General features: G+C 43.4%; 1 protein-coding gene across 3 annotated transcripts in view; it reads right to left on the bottom strand.

Annotated features, from left to right (window-relative positions):
• ZMAT4 (zinc finger matrin-type 4) overlaps positions 1-25479 on the bottom strand; it is a 340635-nt gene that overhangs the window by 191972 nt on the left and 123184 nt on the right. For all 3 annotated transcript variants that reach the window (XM_049704216.1, XM_049704215.1, XM_049704214.1), the window contains exon 3: positions 14038-14127. In XM_049704216.1, coding sequence (XP_049560173.1) covers positions 14038-14127 — 90 coding nt within the window. The remainder of the gene's footprint in view (positions 1-14037; positions 14128-25479) is intronic.

Below are 25479 nucleotides of genomic sequence, written 5' to 3'. Positions count from 1 at the left end.
CTTCCTCCAGAGTTTTCTCTCAGTAACAACTTCTGCATCTACTGCTATGTAACAAACCAAACCAAAACGTAATGGCTTGAAACAACAACTATTGCCCTAGTCAGAGATTCCACAGGTGGGCAATTCGGGCAGGGCTCAGCCGAGCGGTTCTCCTTGTCTGAGCCAGGGTTGCCTGCTGTCCACGTCGGCAGTTGGCTGTTAGGCTGGGTCTCAGGTTTCTGGCAGCCTGCACTGGGATGCCCACACCTCCTTCCCCATGCCCTCGCATCCTCCAGTCAGCTGGCCTAGATGGGTTGCCAGAATCCAAGTGCATCACAAGTTTCGGGGCAGTGGACACGTGTGCTCCATGTCTCTACTTGCAATGCTTTTGTTACTACTCCACTACCAAAGCAAATTGCCTATTTTAGTCCCGGTTCGGGTTGGGAGAATGATGCCAAAGGGCGTTTATACAAGGAGGTGGAAACAAATTAGAACCCTTACTGCAATCAACCCTCCATCACTGAAGACGTTAACTTTAAATTCTCTCGTATTATTCACTTCTGATCTCCACCTGCTCTGTCCCAGTCCAAACTCCCCTAAACCTCTACAACAGACTCCTGCCAGGTCCCCTTGCTCCCCTCTGAGGCCCTCTTCAACCTTTCTTCCACTTGCAACAGACTGATTTTCAAAAGTCACATCTGATCATTTCCGCCTTATGGCTTAAAATCCATTGATGATTCTCATTCCACGTAAAGTAAAAAGAAAACTTCCTTCGATAGATTTTAAATAGAGCCCTTGATCATACGTAGTGGGTTACTCCTATTTTTCCGGTTTCATTATTACTCGTGCCCTTTCACTCGCACACGTATCGCAGTTGGGATGGGCTGGGGTGGTCCGTTCCATCGTCAGCCTTCCCCTAAAAGCATCAGCGGTCTGGCTCCTACTTAGTGCCTGTCCTAGCCTCTTTTACCACCACACCTTGCGTTGTTCTGCCCTTGCCAGGCTCGTCTTCTCTCCAGTCCTCCCCAAACGTTCATAAACGTGAGTCCTGCTCCCTGGAATGATCTTTCCCTTACCTCCTTACCTGTGAATACCTATGCACCCTTCAGATGTCACTTAGGAATCACTGCTCAGAGAGACCTTCTGCCAGCTCCCAGACAGGCCATCTCCCCTAATGAGCTCCCCTGGCACCAGGCCCACTCACCACGCATTCATCAGGGTTGCCATTTTCAGCCAAGGGCAGGGGGATCTTGTCTGGGTCTGGCTTTGCTCACCACTGACTCTCTATCTGGAATTGGCATTTATTACTGGATTATATAGATGAATAATTATTGCATTAGAAAATGAAAGAAATATTTCTAATGGTAAACAATTTATTTATGAATCAGTTTATTTATGAATCATAATATTGGTTTCCAGAGAATATTTAAATCACATTTGATGAAGATCAGAAAGCAGCAAGTGATCATTTAATCCAGACAAGGAAACAGTCCAGGAACGTTTAGTGACTTGTCCAAGATCTCTCAGCCTTTCTTGAAGTCCAAGTGAAATGCAGACAGGACTATAGGTTTTCTCTTTTATTTCTAAGTGACAAGGCTTCCACAGAGAAGCCTTGAAATCCCTTCCAAACTCAGATATTCTTTGGTTATGATTTAACTTTACTTTTGTCCTGATAGCGTTCTGTTTTTTTCTCTTTCTCTCCCCTTTCCTTCTCCTTTTTGCATCATTAGCCATGAAAGCAAAGAACTACTGCCCAGGACAGTATGTCACAATTCTCAAAAAAAAAAAAAAAAAGCCAAGTCTGTATGGAGTGAAGGAAGGACAGGAGAGACACACTCACAACTCTTATTTCTTGGTGATGAGGAAATTTCAGGCCTTAATCCTATCTTGAATTTTTCCATTCTCCATTACAGCAATGGATAGAAGGGTAATGAGAGATCAAACAAACTAATTTGTCAATTCTAGGATGTGACATCATGACCATTCATTTCTGGGATTGCTAATGCCAACCAGTGACCTTCTAGGATTATGTACAGCTGTGATGAGGAAATTTAATAAGAAAAATGTCTTACAATACATATTCAGTGCTTATAGCCCAAACTATAATGACTATTTAAATTATACAGAGGACAGTATTTGCTGAGTTCTTAAGTATCTGAAGCCATAGACGTTCCTTGAAAGGTCAGCTGTAAAACCCAGTTAATAACTTTGAAGAAAAAATGCCTTTTTCCATCAGGAACTTACAATAAAAATCATCTCCTTTTCTACACAATTTTTCTTTTAACTATACTTGGCAAAAAGACAAAGCTAATAGAGGAATTATAAATAACAACAGGGCTATTTGGCTATACAATGTCACAGGTCAAGAGGAACAATCCCTGTTGCAAGTAGGAAATAGTCCTACACCATTCGCTCACATATGCTTCCAGACAGAGTTTCAATGGGGTTTCAAGAATGACGTGCTTAAACGGCTGCATTTTTAATATCTATTAAAGTCGCTGTGCCATGACTGAATAATGCCACCCGTGAACAGGAGGAAAGGGAATACAGTACAACCAACCACACCACGCATGTGACCGAGGGGCGTGCTTGCTGTCACTGCAGCTGTTCCAAACATCTCAGCTCTCTCCTGCTTAGACTCAACGATGGGGATTGGATAGCAGCCAAGTCAGGACAAGATTAAAGTGTTCCTCCAAGCAAAGATCTGATGTGCAAATACCAACACCATATTTTTCACTCTTTGAATTAGTTTAGGTTCCTTCGAACAAGAATGCTATTGGACACTGCAATACTTCCTCTCAGTTTGTCTAGTTCCTTGGCCATCGCTTAGGGCTTCTACAGAAAACGTACCTCTCAGCAGCGTTTAGTTCTGGATACAGACCACTAGGTCATTCTAACCAGTCTGTATGTGTTTCTCCCCCTATCAAATGTAGCAGCAGAAAGACACTCAGCATCATCTGGGCTATTAGAAAGGAGAAGAAGGTAACAGGCATAGAGCATCTCTCCCCCACCAGGCTCTGGGGGCTCCCTACTTCACGTTTACATTATCACATGCATCCTTCTCAGTAGTCCTGGGTTGTTGGCAGCATTTCTCAGATGAGGAAGCATTTCTCAGATGAGGAAGCTAAGTCTTAGAAAAATTAAAAAACTTGACCATGGTCACCCAGCTAGCAGAAGGCCAGGTTCAATGCCAGGGATGTTCCCAAAGCCTGTGACTTTTCCTTTATATTACACTGAATCAGGTGGCACTCCAGCATCTAAAACCTCCGATTTTCTACAGGTCTGTAAGGCCATCAACCCTTACTAGGGACCTGGCGGAAAAAAGAACGTGACCGGGATGCCCCACCAAACACTGCTCCAGCCCACGGCAGGCTCTGAGTGGAAGATTTCCTTGAGTCACTCCCATAAAGAATGTTCTACGGGAACCTAGCACTAACGATGTCAACGATATATGAAATGGTTGAGCCAGGAGTGAAAGTGTGTTCTTAAAAATAACGAAAGTCAATGCATCAAAGCCTGCCACCAGGAAGTGGGAGAATGAGAAAGAATTAGATGACCTGCCCCAAACCTTCTTTATCTCATTTGTAAAACAGGCACAGTAAATGCTCACGTTGAGAAAATGTTCTGAGACTGACATAAGCTCACATGTGCAGAGCTCCCAGCTCAGTCTGTGATATGGGGCACGTGCATGAGTGAGGTTTGGTGGATCCAAGTCCAAAAAGCCATTTTACTGCAAATTAGTAGAACTCAGCACATCATCCCTATTTTCAAAATGTATTTTGCAAGGCTTTCTGGTATTTATCAGGAGACATTCATCATTGTCTCAGCATGACCTGCAGCAAATCTAGGTCACATGAAGTTAAAATGTACCTTGTATTCCAATGTCACAACCCCTTTTCCGGTTCTAAGGCAAGAAGAAAAATATACATATATTCCTAAATGAACACATCAACCTAAACAGAGCCAAATGGTTGCAAGACAGAAGGCAGTGAAGGAAACGGACTTCTTTGTTCTGCAAGAATAATATTCTGAGCATGAGGAATGCCCAGAGGTGACAAAGGAGAAACAGAATGGGCACTGGGGGTCATGTAACAGGGTAACAGCAGGCGTGATTTATGACACGGTTGCACAAGGGTACAGACTCACGGGGCTTTGTAGGACAAAGCAGGGAAGGGAGGCAAGATGCCCTCACACCCCTCCCTGCAGCCAGGGAAGAGATGAAGATAAATGGACCCAGACACAGAAGGAAAGAAATCTGATTAAACATGAGTGATAAAATTCTCAGGATAGAGTTGGGATTTCAGAGAAAAACAGACTGATGTTTTGTGAGATTCTAGAATGTTAACCAAGGAAATCTATCTATCAGGGGAAAAAATAATTGAGACAGGGAAGATATGTTTGCAATACAGGCACCTAAAAGAGGAAACACAGCAGAAAGGGAGGAGAAAGCTGCAGATCCCAGCTGTCACACGCCAGCGAGTCACCTGTGCCTGGAGGTGCCCGGAGGCTCCTGTGTACCCATGCTACCTACCCCGAAAAAAGCCAACATAGAAACTAACATTTCAGAGCTGAAATCAGCTGGAGAGAGACTATCACAGGTCAAACAGCTCCTTGGCAATCTGTGGTCACCAGAATTCTTTTATTCAAACTACCCTAAACAAAAATATCTTGATTCATTTTCAAGGGCCCAAGTGGTGTGCAAAGTGAGAAGACACACACTAGGGAATTTGATCCATACCCTTCCAAGTCTTTTTTTTTTTTTTACATCTTTATTGCAGTATAATTGCTTTACAATGGTGTGTTAGTTTCTGCTTTATAACAAAGTGAATCAGTTATACATACACATATGTTCCCATATCTCTTCCCTCTTGTGTCTCCCTCCCTCCCACCCTCCCTATCCCACCCCTCTAGGTGGTCACAAAGCACCGAGCTGATCTCCCTGTGCTATGCGGCTGCTTCCCACTAGCTATCTACCTTACGTTTGGTAGTGTATATATGTCCATGCCACTCTCTTGCTTTGTCACAGCTTACCCCTCCCCCTCCCCATATCCTCAAGTCCATTCTCTAGTAGGTCTGTGTCTTTATTCCCGTCTTACCCCTAGGTTCTTCATGATATTTTTTTTTTCTTAAATCCCTTAAGGTCACCCAGGAGGCATTCTCGATCTCTTCACCCCTGAGGCAGCACCAGATTGTCCTCTAGAGAAGGACTTCCTGACTATCAGGTCCCTTTTGTCTTATGGCTGAAAGGGGGTTGGGATCTGGGAAGGACATCTACCTCTGTGAGCTGCACACCAACTCCTGCTTACACAGCCTTGATTTCTGGTAAAATAGGATCAAACCTCCAAAAGCAGACAGGGGAAGGCAGGCAATGCCTAGCAGCAGAGGTGTCCACTGAGAGGGCAGTAGGGTTTGCCAAGGGCAAGGATGGAGTCAGGACGTGTAGATGGTTATTAGAAGCAACTTATGTCGGGACCAGCTTGTGCTATGAGAGCACACCCTCCAAGGACCTGCCTCTCCCTTTCTTTAGGTTTTTCCTTTTTGAATATGACCCCCATGGGACCAAGAACCTGGTCAAGATTCTTGTGGAAACTGTCCATAACCCTCAGGTTTTCTTGAACAAAGCCCATTCACAAAATATTCTGTTAACAAGACCACTTTGATAGGTATATAACTAAACTATGATTTCATGGAAATGTTCTAGAAGACTTTCTATACAATTGATCATTTTTTTATTAAAACTGTTGTTTAAAGTCTTAATTGTTTTAAAGAAAAAACAATGGGGCAATAGCTTATTATGAAGATACGAACAATCATTTATGGAACCCCTCTGTGTGAGGTGCTAAGGTACAAAGGTGAGTAAGCAAAGCCCACGCACTCAAGAAGTCTAAAATCGTGCTCTCTGGGTCCTACCATCTCTGCCTTTTAAACAAAGGAAGAATGGGATGCACCCCCTGGGAATCACTGGACCCAGGTCCCGCGACCACACCTAAACTGTTCCCACCTTTTAAATAATCCCGTCCTCCTGCTAGAGGCGTATTATCTAACTACTGCCAATTTCCGTGTCCCCTCTGGACGCCTGCAATAACTTCCTGCTGGTATCCTTCATTCAGGGTACCGGGGTTCTGGTAACTGTCCTCTCCCCAGCCCCTCCCTTGGTGACTGTCTTGAACTCACTCAACGCACTGTCCTGCCTTTGGATATCAGCACACCAGAAGGGCATCTCTAGCCCACGCCTCTCTGGGCTCCACCCCCTGGGCTGGCCCCTGGGGGTCCTCACCCTCCATCAGAGAGGTAGAAAGACTTGATTAGGAAGAAGCTCTGAGGACAAAGCCCCACTCCACCCCCATCCCTCTCCTTTGCTGCCCCATACCCCTTGGCTGGGGGCAAATTCACCTCTGCTCCACTTTAGCCCTGCTCTGCCTGGAGCAACATGGACAAAGGGTTTCGTCAAGTTCTTCCCTGCTTCTCAGACCTTTCTGCTCTCTGGGTCACAACCTCAAGGTTATTGTGGCGGGGTGGGGGTGGGGGTACGGTGGGAGCGGCAACCATCCAGTGGTGTAAGTTCTAAACTTGGAAGTCATTCAGAAACCACCTTCTCTTTCATACCCATTATCCACTTCATCCATTTTTACCTACTTCATTGTCCCTCAGACCTATTTATTGCTCATTTTTCTCCACTGCCGTCACCCTCATCCAAGGCCATACTCTTTCAGTTGATAAAAGCAATGTTCACATACTGAGGTATGGGGCAGTCATTCTGGCTTCTGGCTTAATTTGATAGCCCGTTTGTGGCTATCACACCTACTTTATACATCTGCTTTAGTTATTAAAGGGTGAACTGACCAGAAGTAAAGAATGTCCATGTTAAAAATAAAGATGAAACGCCCCCCTTCCTGGGACACCCATGCCCGTGCTCCTTCCATGATAAGACCCCCTTCCCAGGCGCCAAGGCCATACTGACTCGCTGTGTGCGTGCCGATCTGGTTTCTTGAAAACCTAAAGGAATGTATCCCTGACTTGTTTGATGTTCTTTGTTCTGACAAGACATAAAACTGTGCTGAAAACCATGCTTCTCCAGAGCAGTTTCTCAGAGTAATCTAAGAAGCTGTCTTCTGGGCTATAGCCCTCAGCTTGGCTCAAATAAAACTCTTCTACTCCTATGATAGACTGTTTATGGTTGATTTACATGGACACAGGAAACGATTGAAAGTCTGATACTTGACAGTTCAAAGTAGACGAGACTCTTCTTTCCATCAATCCATCCTCTGCACCTCACCGCATGGCTTCTAGCCGTGCTGGCTTTCTTGTTATTCCTTAAACGCTGTGATGTCTCTGACTGCAGAGGCTTTGCATACGCTGTTCCATCTGCCTGGAATTCTCCTGTCTCCCCTCACTGCTCTGACTAATCCTTACTCAGAGAAGACCTCCCTGATGCCAAAGACCTTGTGATTTTCCCATTCTCTACTTTTCCACTACGTTCCTTCATTTAGATATCTGTATGACTTTTTACATTAGCGTCCATTTCCCACACTATCCTGTAAACACTGTAAACAGAAACTGTATCTGTTTCATTTGCTATTAAATTCTCCGTAATTAACACAGCACCTGACTCTTGGTAGACAGCTAATTAATATGAAATATTAAGTAAATGAAGAATATATAGTAATTCAGAGCTCAAAGTCGAGAGCTAAACTATACTGTGTTTGAACCTTGGCTGTATCACTTACAAGGTGTACGATTTTGGATGAGATACTTGACCAAAGCTTCAGCTTTCACATCTTTTTATTTATTTATTTATTTATTTATTTTGTGGTACGCGGGCCTCTCACTGTTGTGGCCTCTCCCATTGCAGAGCACAGGCTCCAGACGCACAGGCTCAGTAGTTATGGCTCACGGGCCTAGTTGCTCCATGGCATGTGGGGTCTTCCCAGACCAGGGCTTGAACCTGTGTCCCCTGCATTGGCAGGCCGATTCTCAACCACTGCGCCACCAGGGAAGCCCCATCTGCTTTAATTATTAAAGAAAAGGGCACAGTGACCAAAAGTAAAGAATGTCCATGTTAAGAATAAAGATGAAATGTCTCTATTCCTGGGACACCAATGCTCGTGCTCCTTCCATAAGACCCCCTTCCCAGGCGCCAAGGCCATACTGACTCACTGTGTTATGTGGTGGTGGGTTTTCTTCTTATGTGTTTTTTTTTTTTTTTTTCTGAAACCTTGACGGAAGGTATCCTGATTTGTTTGATGCTCTTAGTTCTGACATGACATAAAACTGTGCTGAGGGCTTCCCTGGTGGCGCAGTGGTTGGGAGTCCGCCTGCCGATGCAGGGGACACGGGTTCGTGCCCCGGTCCGGGAGGATCCCACATGCCGCGGAGCGGCTGGGCCTGTGAGCCATGGCCGCTGAGCCTGCGCGTCCGGAGCCTGTGCTCCGCAACGGGAGAGGCCACAACAGTGAGAGGCCCGCGTACCGCAAAAAAAACTGTGCTGAAAACCAAGCTTCTCTGGAGCAGTTCCTCAGAGTTGTCTGAGAGGCTGTCTTCTGGGCTCAAATAAAACTCTTTGCTATTCCTATTATAGATTGTTTATTGATTATTTTTGTTGATGGTAGCCTGGACACATGTTTAGGGTAGTGCCTAGCACACTGTATGAAAAGACATGATTTGCACATTGAAACCCCGACTAGATCCTGATTTCTGTTGAGGAAGGTTCCATGCCCTTCCATCTTTGTGCCCCCAAAACTTAGTAGATGCTCACCACCTGTCTCTGGGAGTGGCATGGTTAGCTAGTTTGCAGGGCCAGAGGGAATTTTATTTTGTTGGGTTTTATGTTTTCCTAGCCTTGTCTCTGCCACCCACCAGCTGTAAGACCAGAGTCAAATGCCTTAATCTCGATTTCGGTTTGCTTCTCTATGGGGATAATGCTAGCTCCTGCCTTATACAGGAGGTGTGAGGATGAAATGTGTTGATGTGTATAAAGCATTTAGAACTTAAGTGGGAAGCACCTGATAAGTGCCAGTTACTATTATTACTTTGCCCCAGAACAGCAATATTCTCTGGCTATGGACCCAGCAATGGCTTCCATGACTCCAAATAAGATACAATTTCAAGATACGTGGAAGAAGCCCAGGAATAAGATTTAGGGAAGCCGGGAGGGTCTTATTCTCAGGCCTGACAAATTTGGACAAGTCATGGTACTTATTTGGGTCTTATTGTCACCTTTGTAATTACGGGGTGGGAGGGAGGTTATATCAAGTCCTCCCAACCTGAAACCCAGAATATTTAGGGGCCTGTGAACGTGATAATGGAGGTTCTCAAGCTGCGCTGAATATTTCAGACCTAAGGGAAACCATATAAATATTTAGGAGTGATAAGTTCAATCACACTAACCAAATGTCAAGTTTCCCCACTTAGAAGAAATTGCATTAATTCCATGTAAACACACTGTTTATTTAATACCAACTGGCAATTTGGGTTGGCAGTTACTTACCTTTACAGAATGAAAATAAAAGTAAAATTAAATCACCTTTTTAACTTAAAAGTGCTATTTCCCGGGGCTTCCCTGGTGGCGCAGTGGTTGAGAGTCCGCCTGCCGATGCAGGGGACACGGGTTCGTGCCCCGGTCCGGGAGGATCCCACATGCCGCGGAGCGGCTGGGCCCGTGAGCCATGGCCGCTGAGCCTGCGCGTCCGGAGCCTGTGCTCCGCAACGGGAGGGGCCACAACAGTGAGAGGCCCGCGTACCGAAGGAAAAAAAAAAGTGCTATTTCCCAAGCAGACATTTTTTTTTTCAAAGCATGTGACCCATGAGTGAGAAGATAATAAAAAGGACCATTGGTAGAATACCGAGGCTCTCGGTGGACTAGATAATCTTTAAAGTCCTTTTTGGCTCTCATGCCCGTGGGATTCCTGAACATTTCTCTAAGGCAATCGACTCTAACAATTTATTTCGCATTTAATTTTACTCTGTGGCCTCAAGGGGACAATGTCCTGCTCTAAAATTTCAGGGAAAAAACACAGAATCCCCAAATGAGGATTCTACAGAGTAAAGCAGGGAATTTAAAATGCTGGAAAGGCCAGAGGACAGAAATGAAAATAAGTGTTTAAAAAGCAACGACAACAAAAGGTCAAATGACCTGGAATAGAAATGGCAATGGCCCTGGGAAGAATAACAGGCGCTTCTGTTCATCTGTAGGTAAATTCAGAGTTACTGTGTATTCCCAGGCTGCCATTACCCATCAATTTTAGGGATCACTGTAGGCCCAAGGTTCATGTGTGGTCAGGGTTTGGAAAATCAACAACAAGTTTTCTATTTTCAGAAACACTCCTTTTGTTGGATATTCAGGGCGGGCATAAAAGTGTTCTCAATCAAGTAACACTAGGATGCAAACCACAGACCCTGGGAGCAGGGGAGGTGGAGAATGGGCAAGACTGGAGAGGCAAGTGGACCAAAGTATTACATCCTCCCAAGATCACAGGTGCTGGTGGAGAGAGGATCAGTAATAACAATGCCTGCAGAGGGACTTACCTGGTGGTCCAGTGGTTAAGAGTCCGCCTTCCAATGCAGGGGACGTGGGTTTGACCCCTGGTCGGGTAACTAGGATCCCTCATGCTGCAGGGCAACTAAGCCCACGCGCTGCAACTAGAGAGCTCACGTGCACAACTAGAGAGAAGCCCGTGCACTGCAAGCACAACTAAGACCCGACACAGCCAAATAAATAAATAAAAAATAATAATAATGCCTTCAGAAAGCACTTTGAAAACAAAGTGCTATATAAACGGGTTAGTTCAGTTGAGTCTTAGGATGAACCTGTACTTTAGAGATTCTTACCCTCATCCCCATTTTACCACCCTGTGGAAATAAACAACAACCAAATGGGAACAAGAAAGGCTATTTATGTAGAGCTTGCTGTAGCAAGACAGCCAGCCAACATCACCTGCATTTGGAGGAGACTCAAAGGCAAGCAGAGAAGTGGAGAGGAGCTTCATAATGGAAAAGGGGTAGGTTTCACCCGTGCCCTGATTGGAGGCTGTTGGCCTGGGGAAACGGCAGGTGGGCCACCTAGAATGGGACAGCCTATGTGATTGGTTAGGGGTACATATTTGGCTTTTTCTGGTTGGTCCTAAGTTGGAAACAGGGACAGAAATTAGGGAAGCTGTCAGCTATTCATCAGGCCTGGCCATTCGAGGCCTATTGTTACAGGGCTATTTTTTAACTTCCTGGGTTGTCACTAGAGAGGTGGTCTGACTTCCTACAAGTCTGACTCACAGCAGGCAGGCTTCTGGGCCAGTTACTGGATATCAATGGGTTGGTTTTCTGGACTGGTTGCTGCAGGTTGTGGGTCAAAGTTCTACTTTTAGATATGTTCTGGCCATTGTCGATTTGTGTATTTAGTCTTTCAACCCTTAGGTGTGAGTCTGTACCAGAGAAAATTGGCCCAAATAGTTACCAACATCAACTCTCAGGGCCCTGGAGAGGGGCTGGGGGTACCTTCCACACAGCATCCAATGCATCAAGACGCCTAATGGAAATGATCTCTTCCTCCTGTGAAATGTCCATACAGCCTATTAAGGCAACAACCATCTCTTTCAAAAAGTAAGATCATTATGTTGCTTTTCCTACTTACTTATTTGCTTCCACACAATGAGTAACAAGTCATAGAAAATGATTCAATCAACACATCACTGGTAGAGCTAAGTTTTCAAAATCCAGGAAAAAGTTCTCAAAGGGGCCTTTGGTAAAGTACCCTTGCAAACACTTCTTTCTGTAAAATCTGAACCTCTTCCCCTCTATCAACTGACCCCAAAGAGTCTGGCAGAACCGGAGCTTGAGTGGGGGGGAACATGGATCCGACCAGAGCAGCAAAGATCGTGTCCTCAAGGTCACAGCTGGAGTCACAGTGCCCCTTTCTGTTTGCTTGTGAAGGGGAGCAGAAATAACCCCTCCCCAAAATAAGCCACTTTGGCATATTGATTTTTTTTAATGAAGCTACTTAAGAAACAGCAAGGTCCAAGAAGGATACTCTGACCATCCTTTGTCCCCCTGAAAGCAGGAAATAAATCTCCCATGTAAAAGGCACCTTCCCTGTACCAGGAGGTAGACAGACATCCGTATCACCAAAGATATGGAATTCAGGGGGGGAGAAGCCTGTATAAACCAACCTTGTTATTCCTTCACTAATTTGCTACCCCAAGCCCAAAAGCCTTTGTCGTGTCAATTACTCACAAATTTATTGCTTTGCTTCTTTGTCTAAAAAGCATAAAAGTTGCCTGTTTTGGTCACCTCCCTGAGTCTCCTATCTTTGGGGATCCCACATGTATGAAAGGAAATTTGTTCTTCTGTTGATGTGTTTTATGTCATTTTAATTATTAGACCAGCCAAGGAACCTAGAAAGGAAAGGTTTTCCTCCCCTGCACCTGATGGATTACTCGCTAGGAGCTCAGATATAAGTGCAACATTCATGATTAGAATTTGAGTGGATAGAAAATAATCTGTGTTCCAAGAGCTAACTGTCAAATGTCCGTGAATCCTATTGTTTCGGACTCTCAGGATTAGACGCTAAATGGCTATTGAATAAAGGCATACATCACTGAATAATTTCAAGAGGAAATAAAAAACCTCATTCTGTTCTCTCTGTTAATAGACAGCTGATGGAGGGCAGGACTCCAACGTGGTTACAGGATTCTGAGATCACATAAAAGCTGACTTAGGCCAACTTTCCTGTGTCTTAATAGGTTCTTTGGCCAGGGATGCACCCAAGAAAACACCTGCCCTCCCCTCACTCTCATGTCTCCATCTGGTACCACCCATCCAAGCCCAAAGACCCCAGCTCACATGCCAAACCTGCAGTAACACCTTCCCTGGTCGGATGGCCCTGGCATGACTCACCCGCCATTTGTCTCCATGGGGCTTTGTACAAATGTTAACAGACACCTACACTGTGGCATCAGAGCTATTTTTTATACAATGTTAACCTCTCTCATTATATTTAAGTCTCTTTAAAGCCACAGGTCTGTGGCTTACGTGTCTCTGTTTCCTCAGTGGGCAGTAAAGAAAAATCCACCGCACCATGATGAGTCTATACGCGAGCACCTCATTCTGTGATGCTAGACACAGGCTCAGAATCTGTGGACCCTGCCAGCTCTGCTGCTTGCTCCCTTTGGTCACATGCAGTCACCTTTCTCTCTCTGTTTCTTCTGCGACAACAAACAAGTACAGTTTTTGTCCAGTCTCTTTGATGATCATGTATTAATTTTTAATAAGACTGGCATCGATATGGCAGCAGAAGGAAAACAGGACCACAAGCCCAGGGAGAGTGTGGGGTGTGGACTCTACATCCTCAGCCTCTCAGCCCTCAAAGGGTGAGGAGTTTCTGTGTTTCATCGGCAGTTTTTATCACGGAGGGTCTCTGCCATGGGTGGATAAGCATATTCCACTCATTAGGAAAAGGGTCCCCTGGTGGGAGGAAGCAATATTTGTCTCATCAGTCTTGGCCTTGGCCTGGCTAAGGGAACCCCTTTGCTCTGACATTAAACCCTCAGAGCAACTTTCTAATTGTCATTTGTCTCCCTAAGTAAACATTCCCTCAGGGAAAAGTGACGCTGATCAAAGCCCTGAATATTTTTGTTTGCAAGATGTGCACAGCTTTCATTATAAATGAACAAATGGCATTCTGCTTTACACACCAAAGGAAACATACATTATGTAGAAAGCAAAGCATCTGATCTTTCTGACAGGTTTGCCCTTAGGTCATGTCTTCTGAAGGTGCCCGCCTCCCCTCAGCCAGCCTCTGTCTGTCTCAGCCCCTCTGTCTGTTCTTTTCTATGTGAGGTCCCAGCACAGTACCATCAAAAAGTCTCCCAACCCCATACTGGCAAGTTCTGGCAGGAAAAAAGGAAAAGACTTGCTTACATGTCATATTTTCTGTAATATTTAATGTGAACGATTTCAACTCACTTAGCTTTCCCACTAAGCTGGACATAACTGCAATTCCCACACCTGCAAAGTTTTTAGCAAACAGAACAAATTATCCAAGGATAACATGTGGCATCAGATACTCACATTCTCTGATCGGAGCCTCTTTGCGGGACACCCACCGTCCCTGGGGTGAAGCATGTAGTATAGTCGGACTTTACTGGCATGTTTTCGACTCTGGGAAGAAAAAGCAGAAGCAGATACTGTGAAAGGGAAGGCATTCTGAATCCTTGGACACATAGCCAGTGACTGCAAATGCCCAAAAGGACTTTGCTTAGAAAACACTTGAAACAACAAGGTTCTCACTGCAGAGCACAGAGAACTGCATTCAATATCCTATGGTAAACCATAATGGAAAAGCATATTTTAAAAAGAAGGTATATATATGTGTAACTGAATCACTTTTCTACACAGCAGAAATTAACACTTTATAAATCAACTACACTTCAATTAAAAAATATTAAAACTGAAAAACAAGAAAACACTTGAGCAGGTTCCTATGGGTCCCATGGGGTGAACTTTCAGATAGGTTAAGTGACTTGCCCAAGGTCATCAAGCCAATATAATTTCAGGATTAGAAAACAGAGTTAATGAAGAAAGGTGAAACCATTGGGATCTTTTTTTTTTTTCCTTTTTTGCGGTACGTGGGCCTCTCACTGTTGGCGGCCCCTCCCGTTGCAGAGCACAGGCTCCAGACGCGCAGGCTCAGCGGCCATGGCTCACGGGCCCAGCCGCTCCGCGGCACGTGGGATCCTCCCGGACCGGGGCACGAACCCGCATCCCCTGCATCGTTAGGCAGACTCTCAACCACTGCACCACCAGGGAAGCCCACCATTGGGATCTTTTAGCCTGGAGTGAATGTTAATTGTCTTCAAAGGTAAGACCAGGTCAGCAGAGGGAATAATACAAGGATCAACTGTGATGAAGAGCTAGGTCCCCAGCCCCTCTCTCACTGCAGCTGCCCTGCCCTAAGGAGCCAGGCACAACGCCGCCCTGGGATGGCGACACGCACACGGCACCTCCAACCAAAGCCTGATCAGAGCCAAGCTACCCGCAAGCAGGCAGATGCAACTGAACGAATCAAGCCCCACCTCCTGCAGGCTAGCAGGACTATGAATTCCATCTGTCCTGACTGCTCTGTGTCCAGTGTGGAGAAACCGACCCCTTCTTTATTTACTTATTTATTTTTTTGCCTTTTCTGGGTTATTGTTTTTCTTATTTATTTATTTTTATTGGGGTATAGTTGCTTTACAATGTTGTGTTAGTTTCTGTTGTACAACGAAGTGAATCAGCTATAAGTATCCCTATATCCCCTCCCTCTTGGACCTCCTTCCCACCCCCCCATCCCACCCATCTAGGTCACCACAGAGCACTGAGCTGAGTTCCCTGTGCTATACAGCAGGTTCCTACTAGCTGTTTTACACATGGTAGTATATATATGTCAATCCCAATCTCCCAGTTCATCCCACCCCCATGTCCACATCACCCCCATGTCCACACGTCCGTTCTGTACGTCTGCGTCTCTATTCCTGCCCTTCTTATTTCCATCTTTCCTCCTTTGCTGAAGTGAGAGCCCATCCAAACTCCCCTCACCTCTAAACAACACTGCAGTTCTAACTTCTAAGTTGCTACCTGAGGCAGGATGGTGGGCTGAAAACACCAATAAAAGAGTCAGAAGTTCAGAACCGCAGTTCCAGCCCTACCACTTTCTAGCTGCATGATATTGAACAAGTCGTGATATCGAACAAGTCACTTACTCTAATTTGTAGCCAAAATGAGTGTCACTTTCTCCATGTACAAAATGAACACAATGATATTTATTAGGGTTTCCATGAGAATCAAATGTGACATTGTATAGGAAACACTGTAATCCACATAACGCTAAACATCGCTCACTGCAGACTGCATCAGTCCTAACTTCGAGTTCTATGTGATCTCCATAATATGAATTCTCCTTGAATCCTTTGCTACCGGATTCCAAGTCCCCCATCCCCTTCCTTTACTGAGAGATTTTTTTCCTTCTTTTCCAGTCCTTGGTTCCACTTGTCATTCTTTACAATTGGGTTCTAGCCAATCTCCTGAATAATGGTTTGCCTTCATGGATTAGCCGCAAAGGCAAAGTGATTTTCAGAGAATACACAGCAAATTGCATCTTGTTTACAGGACGTAGTGTAAATCCTTTCTGTCTGGTTCTCCTCATTTATCACTTTTTTAATTCCTTCATTTTTCCTGGAGCCCGAAGACTGTGCTTCCAAACAGTCCCTGGACCCTTCTAAGGTCTTTAAATGGGTTTTAAAGTGCTATCGGAACATGAAAAATACTAGAGACGTAAAAAAGTACTGAGGTGTGATTTTAAAATATATTTATAGTCCTTTCCAGGTTGTATCTTAAGTTTTGTTTGTTTGTTTGTTTTGCTGTACGCAGGCCTCTCACTGTTGTGGCCTCTCCCGTTGCAGAGTACAGGCTCTGGACACGCAGGCTCAGCGGCCATGGCTCACGGGCCCCGCGGCATGTGGGATCTTCCCGGACCGGGGCACGAACCCGCGTCCCCTGCATCCGCAGGCGGACTCTCAACCACTGTGCCACCAGGGAAGCACTACCTTAAGTTTTAATCAAGGTTATCTGGAGTCTTGTTTGCCTGGAAGATTGGTAGGACAGAGAAATGGAACCCTATATGAACCCGTGTCAGGCGATTTCAACATCATTGTTTAGCTTCTGCATATTTTTGAGAATGATGCCATGCAAACTAGCACTTCTCCTTTTGCAGATAAATATGTTGATTCCTAAAATGTGTACACATTTCCTACAGGATTGTGGGGTTTTTGGAGGTAAGGGGTAGTGGGAATATTAGGAATACTGCTATAGTCAAAAAAACAATAAAATTAAAAGAAGATGTCAAAATCTCCAGGACGGTGAACGTGGCCACAGAGCCTGGGCTGGTGAAGAGCACACACAGACAGGTAGTTGGTGAAAAGACAAAGTGATAACAGCGTGCGCTCAAATGGGGCTGAAGTAGGTTTTCAATTTTGCATTTGTTACCATAGAAGAACTTCTTATCACAGTCCTTGCAGCATCAATCTACCCAGGGAACAAAATCATGGCACAATTGGAAATCTCATAATGCAGCCTGTTTTGTGGTTGGGCTTTTTTTTCCTCTTTCCTAAAATAAACCATTTCTTTCAAAAAGACTACTTCCAGCAAAGACAGAGTTCACTAGGCTATTTACTTGCAGTTTGACAAAACTAGTAAAAACCCATTAGCTGGAAGATTAAAAAAAAAAAGGGAGTAAAAGGGCAGCTCGGGTATGAAGCCATTAGTGATGAGCGATGCTGGGTTCGACGAGCCTTCTTCGTGATTTTGTTCATCGAAGGCTAGTTTTTCTCCTTCAGCTTCCCAGCCTCCAGGTTTGATGGAAGGACTGCCTTGCCCCAGTGTCTGGGTGAAAAGAAACAGAGTCTTGGCAAACACAATCTGATTGTAGATTGATGGGGGAGGCGTGCTGGCTCACCATTTAGCCGCATCCGTTCTGCCTGGTTCTCTTTTCCCCCTGCTGCTTTTTCCAGGCTGGAGACACGGCCTCCCCACCCTGACTTCAGGCAGGAAGTAACAACCCCAATGACAGTCCACTCCCCAGTGAGAGGAGCACGGAGTCCCAGTGAGTCTGATTCAAACCCAAAGCCACAAATCATGTTGGTTGACAAAGGGAAAGAGGTTCCCAGCAGAATGTTCCAGGTGCTCTCAGCTCGCCCTGCCTCAGCCCTGGAGCTCTCCAGCAGCCCTCCCCTTTCTTCCTGGTACACTCATCCCTTTGTCCTGACAGGACACCGAGTCACCTACTGCATCTTCCTCCAAATGACTTCTCTTAACTACCCTCCTCTCAGCTTCCCTTAACCATCTGAAATTGCTTGGAATTTGGCACCGAAATTCCATTCCATTTATTCTAAAAACAAAACCTTCCCCATAAAAAGTTACAGTTAAATTTGAGCAAAGACGTTCATTGCAGCATTATCGAAATAGGAACAAAAAATAAATAAATAAATTGGGAGACAGCTACATTTTTGACAACAGGGGATGGGTTCAAGCCGCCGTCAATGCCCTTATGTTCAATTGGAAATGGAAAAAAATGCTTTCTACGTAATGAATGTTGGATGGAAAATGCTAAACTCAAAATGGCTTGTATATATGTCCATGCCTCTCTCTCGCTTTGTCACAGCTTACCCTTCCCCCGATGACAAATAAAAATTCATAAGTATACCAAGAAGAAGTGGCAAGGGAAAAGGAATAAAAGCATGATTTATTAGGGTAGAAGGAGGCGGGATGGTTTTCCTTCTTAATTTTTATAACAGATTCATCTTTAACATAAAAATAATAATAACTTCACAATGCTCAAGCCTTTGTAATTCCTCATTAAGTCTACTTTATATGCAAAATAATTGTAATTAGTAAAAAGCATCACTGATCTGGAATGCGTTTAACATATACTGATATAACTGACCACATTTCCATCTACCCTTATCAACATTCAAAATGCATATTTTTTTCATTGCAATAATTGTTATTTAGAGGAGCCTACTTAACCCAAGGGTAGCACGTGCTACTTCAAAACCGAAAACTTGATTTTGGTACGTACAAATTCAATGGTAAATATGTGTACTTTTCACAGTGTGGTCACTTTAGCTTTCTGTGTGTGTGAATGGAGATTACAGCAGCGGTCCCCAGCCTTTTTGGCACCAGTGACCGGTTTCGTGGAAGACGATTTTTCCACGGACTGGGGTCGGGGAGGGGGTGGGGAAAATGGGACTGTTGCGGCGGTAATGCGAGCCATGGGGAGCGGCAGAAGTAGCTTCGCTGGCTTGCCCACCGCTCACCTCCTGCTGTGCGGCCCTGTCCCTAGCGGGCTGTGGACCGCTGGATTATGGGATGGTAAGTGCTGTCCAGACAACCAAACTGAGAAGCCCTGGAAGAAAGCTACTTCTGAAACTGACTTATGTCATCCAAATAAACACGAACAATAGCAAGCCCTTAGGACTTTTTCAAAGATGCATTAAGATCTAAAATTTACACTGCTTTTAAGAGCTTAAAAAGCCAACTGAAAGGAGCTTAAAAGAAAAATATATATACCTTATATGTTAAATGTATATATACCTTACGGAGTTCCAAGAGGGAAAAGGACCATTCCTTTCAGGGGAAAAAAACATGAAAAAGGAATTACAATCTCTTTCAGTTGCACTCAGCATCAAACCCAGGTTCTTTCTTGCATTAATATTCGCATTTTAAGCAAAAGTCATTACTTTCATTCAAACCACATCAACTTGAAGTTTCCCAGATAGGCCAGAAATGACCAACTCTTCCATTTTAATTAAAGCCTTTGCCCCCATTGCTGGGCATTGTGCGTGGGCAGACCTATCTGCAGATTAGTTTCCTTGGCTGAAACAATCTCTTGGCACTGTAAGAAACAGTCTAAAGTGGAAATTCAGGCCAGCCTTCTCTTTGCAGGGATAAAGAACGAGACCAACCTCTATTTCAGATCTATTGCTGTGAAAGGAGAGGGCGAAACACATAGAAATAGAACGGCTCTCTGCTTCACCTAAATAACCATCTTCCATTATCACACATTCCTTAAAAAACTCGCAACTCACATTTGCTTCCAACAAGGCTACTGATTTCTGGTCTCATAAAATGTGGCGGTAACAAAGCAACTTTGTATTTGCATAATGTTCCTAGCAGCCTTCAAAGTCCTTTCACATTTATCCTCTCATTTTATCCTCCAATCACAGCTATGAGGCTGGCAGGAGATGCGTTATTTCAAATAAGCGTTAAGATCCATTGCTGATTTCCTAGTTAAATCTTCACCATCTTATTTCATCATAGGTATCTAATTATACCTCTTCCAGAAACCAGCTAACATAAGCCAAGAACTACAAGAAAAAAAGAAAACCTGGAACAGACTGATCATTACAGAAGAGTGATTCTCACATGCCACCAATTGTTGAGGTATTTACACTCATTCTAGGGTAAAGAGCAGAGACAAAACATACCAAAGGTTTAACTCCCCAGCTGCCCAAGAATGTCTGCGCGATGTGAGATGGGGGTTCCATCTCTCAGGAAGGAGGAGAGGTTGCCCTGGCAGATCCCCACTTAACATTCCGAAGTTGAGGTCCCAGGGCTGAGCCCCAGAAAAACTGGGGGGCAACTTCACTAGAAAGTCAAGGTTAAATGCAGATGAACCAAGAGAAACCATGAGTCTCGGAGATTCCCTCTGATGAGTAGGGCTCTTTCCCAGATTGGTGCACCCGGATTGGTTGGATACAGAAACCTATAGTGGAAGATGGACCAACTGGAAATCTAGGAAGAGAAGACTGACCCCCTAAAGAAAGGCTTTACCGACACAGAGAAGGAAGAAATAAAACTCCTCTGCCCAAGGCCCCAAGGCAAGATGTCCTACTCAGGCTGCTGGGCTACTGAAATGGTCTGTCATCCAGTCCTACAGCTGAAATTGGATCAGAAGTCCTAAGAAGTTTGGGGTGGACTCTGAAAGGATCCAAGGCTGGTCCACACACACTGGGGACGTGCGGCAGGCCTTAAACTGATGAGTGGCGTACAGAAAAAAATTCCATGACACAAAAGAAGACATTGAAAAAATTCTCAAGGAAGAGACATCAAGGAATTTTATCTTTGCAAAATATTTACCACAATAAATAGAAGTTTTAAGTGGCATGTTGTATTGGGCCATTTAATTTCAGAAAATATGGACTGAGGATTAAAGCTCAAAGATGAGATAAGACAACTGATTAAGATCTGAGTTAATAAAGCTATTAAAAATATCACAGCTTAATGTGGAAGACCTTTCACAGCAGGGCAAGAGCAGAATCAATACTGCAGGTCAGTGTGAAGTCCAGATAGAGTCACTTCCTAGACTGCAGAAGAATTAGGATAAAGAAGTAGGAAAAAAATGATATTGGAGATCTGACATACGAAAGACCAGGACAAATATAGCGCAGCTTTAGCTGTAGAAAAAATAGACAAAACAATTGGAATAGGAAAAGACTCCCAAAATAGACCCAATAGTTTGGGACCAAAAAGAAAACTAGGAAAATATATCTAACTTTGTGATTGGAAAGTCTTCTAAACAACAAACAAAAGAAGCAGTACTGATAGATATAGCTAAATATATACATATACATACATATATATATATATATATATGTTTGTAATCTGAAATACATAAATGTAAGAGGCAAACCACACAGTAGGAAAATACCTGCAATATGTAAAAGAAAGTGGTCTAATACCTTTAAGATAAAGAGTGTTCTAACAGATTTATGAGAAACAATAATATTAAAATAAGCAAAAGATATAAATAGGAATTGTAGAAATGAAAATAGCTAAAAGATACATAAAGAGAAGTTCATCCAAATTCTACCTCATATTTCTTACTTCAAAATACATATGTATTTTCACCCATTAAATTGGCAAAGGTTTATAAAATATACATATCCATATCAGTGAAGATACAGGGAAACTAAGACTCTTGTACACAACTAATGGGCATGTGAACTGATACCATGTTCCTGGAGGAAAATTCTGCAATATGTATTCAAAAAGCAAAAACTTGTTTGATCCAAAATGCGACTCCTACAAGTTCATTTTAAGGAAGCAATCGGAGACGTGTACTGTCATTTATTTATAACAGTGAAAATGAGAAAATAATTTAAATCTCCTGAATGAGAGGGATAAATGTTATGACATATATATGATAGATCACCAAAACTGCCACTGACAAGCATATTAATAATATTTAATGACATGAAAAATATCTATGCAATAACACTAAGAAAAAAAGTCTGTTTTAAACCAGAAAATAAAAGATGCCAAATTTTTTAAACAGAAATATCTATGTGTACTATACACGTTTGTGTGCATAGACATGGCCAAAGTCTAGGAAGCAACACACCAAAAGATTAATAGTCTTTACCATGGATCACAGGTGACTTCAATGTATGCTTATTTTTGAATTTTCCAAATTCCTTAAGGACCTAGTCATTCCAGTAATTAGTGGGGAAAAAAAAATCACAATTTTTAAAGCAATTATACCCCAATAAAGATGTTAAAAAAAATCACAATTTTAAAGGTTCATTCCAGTTTTGATGATTCACCATATTCTGTTTTACCTTAAGATGAGGACAGTGACATCACAACTTCTAACTCCTCAGAGAACACGGATTTTACACTTATTTTGTTCACTTGCATCCCCATCATTTAGCATCATGCCTGACACACAGTCGGTGTTCAAGAAAGGTTTGTTGATTGAGGGACTGATCACATGGATGAAAGAAAGAAGTGATCCAGAACCAGAGCCCAAGACTCCTGATTGTGTGGAAGTGTGTGTACATCATGGCTATAGATTCCCTTCCACTCTGAAAATGAAATCAAACCCACCTCCCAGTTTTTACCATCCCTGAACCCCACGGGCAGGGCAGGTCCAAGAGGTGGAGGGAGCGTGAAGACCGGAGAGAGTTCTGGCAACAGCTCCTGCAGGCATTTTGCAGACTGTACACATTAGAGGAAAACTCCCAAGGGGACCTGAGGACAGCTGAGCTTGAAGAAAAACTCCCAGGAAACCGAGGAATTGCTGCAGCTGGTACAGAAGTCCAGATCCAGAGCGAGCCCTCTTGCTGCAGCCATCATGACACATGCAGATCCAGGTGGTTGAGCAAGAGGAGGTTCGGGACTGGCAGAGCCAACTCCTCCACTGTTTCCAAGAATCCCAATCCACCAGACACTGGTTTAGTAAATCTCATTTAACCTGTGGTCAGACACAGGTTGTGGCCTAGGGCGATATGTCACTTAGTTTTTAATCATAGGATCCCGGGCATTTGTGCTGCTATGGACTGAATTGTATTACCCACCCCCCAAATTCATATGTGGAAGCCCTCACCAACCACCCTCTCCCACGCCCCAGCATTATTGTATTTTGAGATAGGTAATTAACGTTGAAAGGGGTCAGAAGGGTGGGGCCCTAATCCAGTAGAACTGGCGTCCTTCTAAGATGAGGACATGTGCACAGAGGAAAGGCCATGTGAGGACACAGCAAGGAGCTGGCAGTTCTGCAAGCCAGGAAGAGAAACTTCACCAGAAACCATGCCAGCACCTTGATCTTAGCCTTCCAGCTCCAGAACCGTGAGAAAGTAAATGCCTATTGTGTAAGCCCCCACGCGATGCTATTTTGTCTCACAGCCCGAGCTGACTAAGACATGTGCCATCTATCCACACCAGGTGCTCTTTGGGGGTCTTTCTTCTTGTTTACAGGAATCAGTCCCTTTCCCAAAAGCAAACAGGATAGCCTTAAAGTTTCTAGAATTAGGTCATTTTATTATTTTTCTGAAATATTTTTAAAAGAGCATTTGAAATGAGAAATGCTTATCTTAAACAAGTTTTGAGAAAAATGAATTTTTGGTGGAGAAAACCATATAGGGTTGGCTGGGCAGCATTCACGATTGTGTAAACATGTTCGTACTAAATCCGTTACTTCCGCTGCCTACACAAGTGCCTACATTGGTGCATTACAATTTTAAATCAAAGTCTTGCAACTCAAAAAATTACATTACCACCAAAGTACAGAGGAACAATTTTTCTGTTGTGTGAGGGCAGAGCTAAATATTTCTCTAAGATGTCTGCACATTTTAAGCAGAATCACAGGAGAAATAAGAGAACACTGGAGGATATATAATGCGGTATACCTCACCTAGGCCTCACTTTTGCTGTTTGGGCAAATAAAACAAAAATAATTTCTTTTTCCTCCAGAAGCTCCTGTAAAGAAGTTAAAGTTAGAGATGAGAGAAAAAATAAAGCCAGTGAGATAAGTGATTAAAGTCAGAGAAGAATGGGTGATTTGAAGCAACAAAGCTACCAAAGCCTTCTGCAGTGTGAAAGCTTAAACACAAGCCAATCCTGCATGGTCATTTCCCAAGGCCTCTTGGTTTCTCTTATAAAATTCATGCCTGGAATAAGAAAAAGGTTAGCACTTTATAAAAATGTGGCTTTAGGAGGTCTTCCAAAATTAACCCAACCACTGCCAATGGCAAACTCTTGTCTCCATCTCTCTGTTTGGAGTGAGGTTTAGGTGGTGGAGAAACCAAGACAAAACCGAGTCCCTGGTCTTCTGAAATAGATGACAGTCACCCAGAAAACCCAACAGGCAGGGCAGCAGGAGCAGGTTTAATGTGGCCTTATTACTCTGTGTAACATTTTTACATTTGATTTTCTTTTTACCCTATTATTTTATACTCCTTGGCATGTACCATACAATTATTCTCAAACTGAACTCTGTTGTTATGACTGAATCCTCAATTTTCGTTATTTTTATAGTCCTGATCCATTCCCACTATGTACCTTTAAAAGTTCTGCACAGGGCTTCCCTGGTGGCGCAGTGGTTGAGAGTCCGCCTGCTGATGCAGGGGACACGGGTTCGTGCCCCGGTCCGGGAGGATCCCACATGCCGCGGAGCGGCTGGGCCCGTGAGCAATTGGCCACTGAGCCTGCGCGTCCGGAGCCTGTGCTCCGCAACGGGAGAGGCCACAACAGTGAGAGGCCCGCATACCGCAAAAGAAAAAAAAAAAAAAAAAAGAAACTTTATTTGCATTAAAAAAACTTGTTTAAAAAAAAAAAAGTTCTGCACAGAGTGGTTCCTCTATAAAAGCATGTTAATTACTTCAATAGTCAGGTGAGCAGAAGCTTTTTTGTTCTGTAGTCTGCTTTTGTTTTTACAGTCCCACTTGATTATTTTTGCTTAGGTTGGCTTTGCTTTTGGTGTCAAACCCCCCAAAAAATCATTGCCAAAACCAGTCTCAAGGAGTTTACTCCCTATACTTTCTTCTGGGAATTTTATGGTTTCAGATTTTATGTTTAAGTCTTTAACCCATTTTGAGTTAATTTTTGTGTGGGGAATAAGATAGTGGTCCAGTGGCATTCTTTTGCATGTGACTGTCCAGTTTTCTGAACACCATTAATTGAAGAGGCTATCCTTTCCTTTATTCTTGGTTCTTTTGTCGTAAATTACTTGATCACATATGCATGTAAAGGTTTATTTATGATCTATGTATTCCATTGATCTATATGTTTGTTTTTATGCCTATATCATACTGGGTTTTTTTGGGGGGGCTTAACATCTTTATTGGAGTATTATTGCTTTACAATGGTGTGTTAGTTTCTGCTTTATAACAAAGTGAATCAGCTATATGTAAACATATTACCAAAGATTTGAAATATACTTTGAAATCAGGAAGTGTGATGCCTCTAGCTTTATTCTTCTTTCACAGATCACTTCAGTTACCTGGGGTCTTTTGTGCTTCCATACAAATTTTGAAATTGTTCTATTTCAGTGAAAAATGCATAGGAATTTTGATAGGGATTGAACTGAACCTGTAGATTGCTTTGGGTAAAATGGACATTTTAACAGTATTAATGTTCCCAATCCATAAACATGGAATATCTTTCCATTTTTGTGTGTTTTCTTCAATTTTTTTCATC

Source organism: Orcinus orca, chromosome 21 (genome assembly GCF_937001465.1).
Source record: "Orcinus orca chromosome 21, mOrcOrc1.1, whole genome shotgun sequence".
Taxonomy (NCBI): domain Eukaryota; kingdom Metazoa; phylum Chordata; class Mammalia; order Artiodactyla; family Delphinidae; genus Orcinus; species Orcinus orca.
The sequence above is the reverse complement of the archived record's forward strand: the minus strand, read 5'-3'. Positions and strand labels throughout refer to the sequence as shown.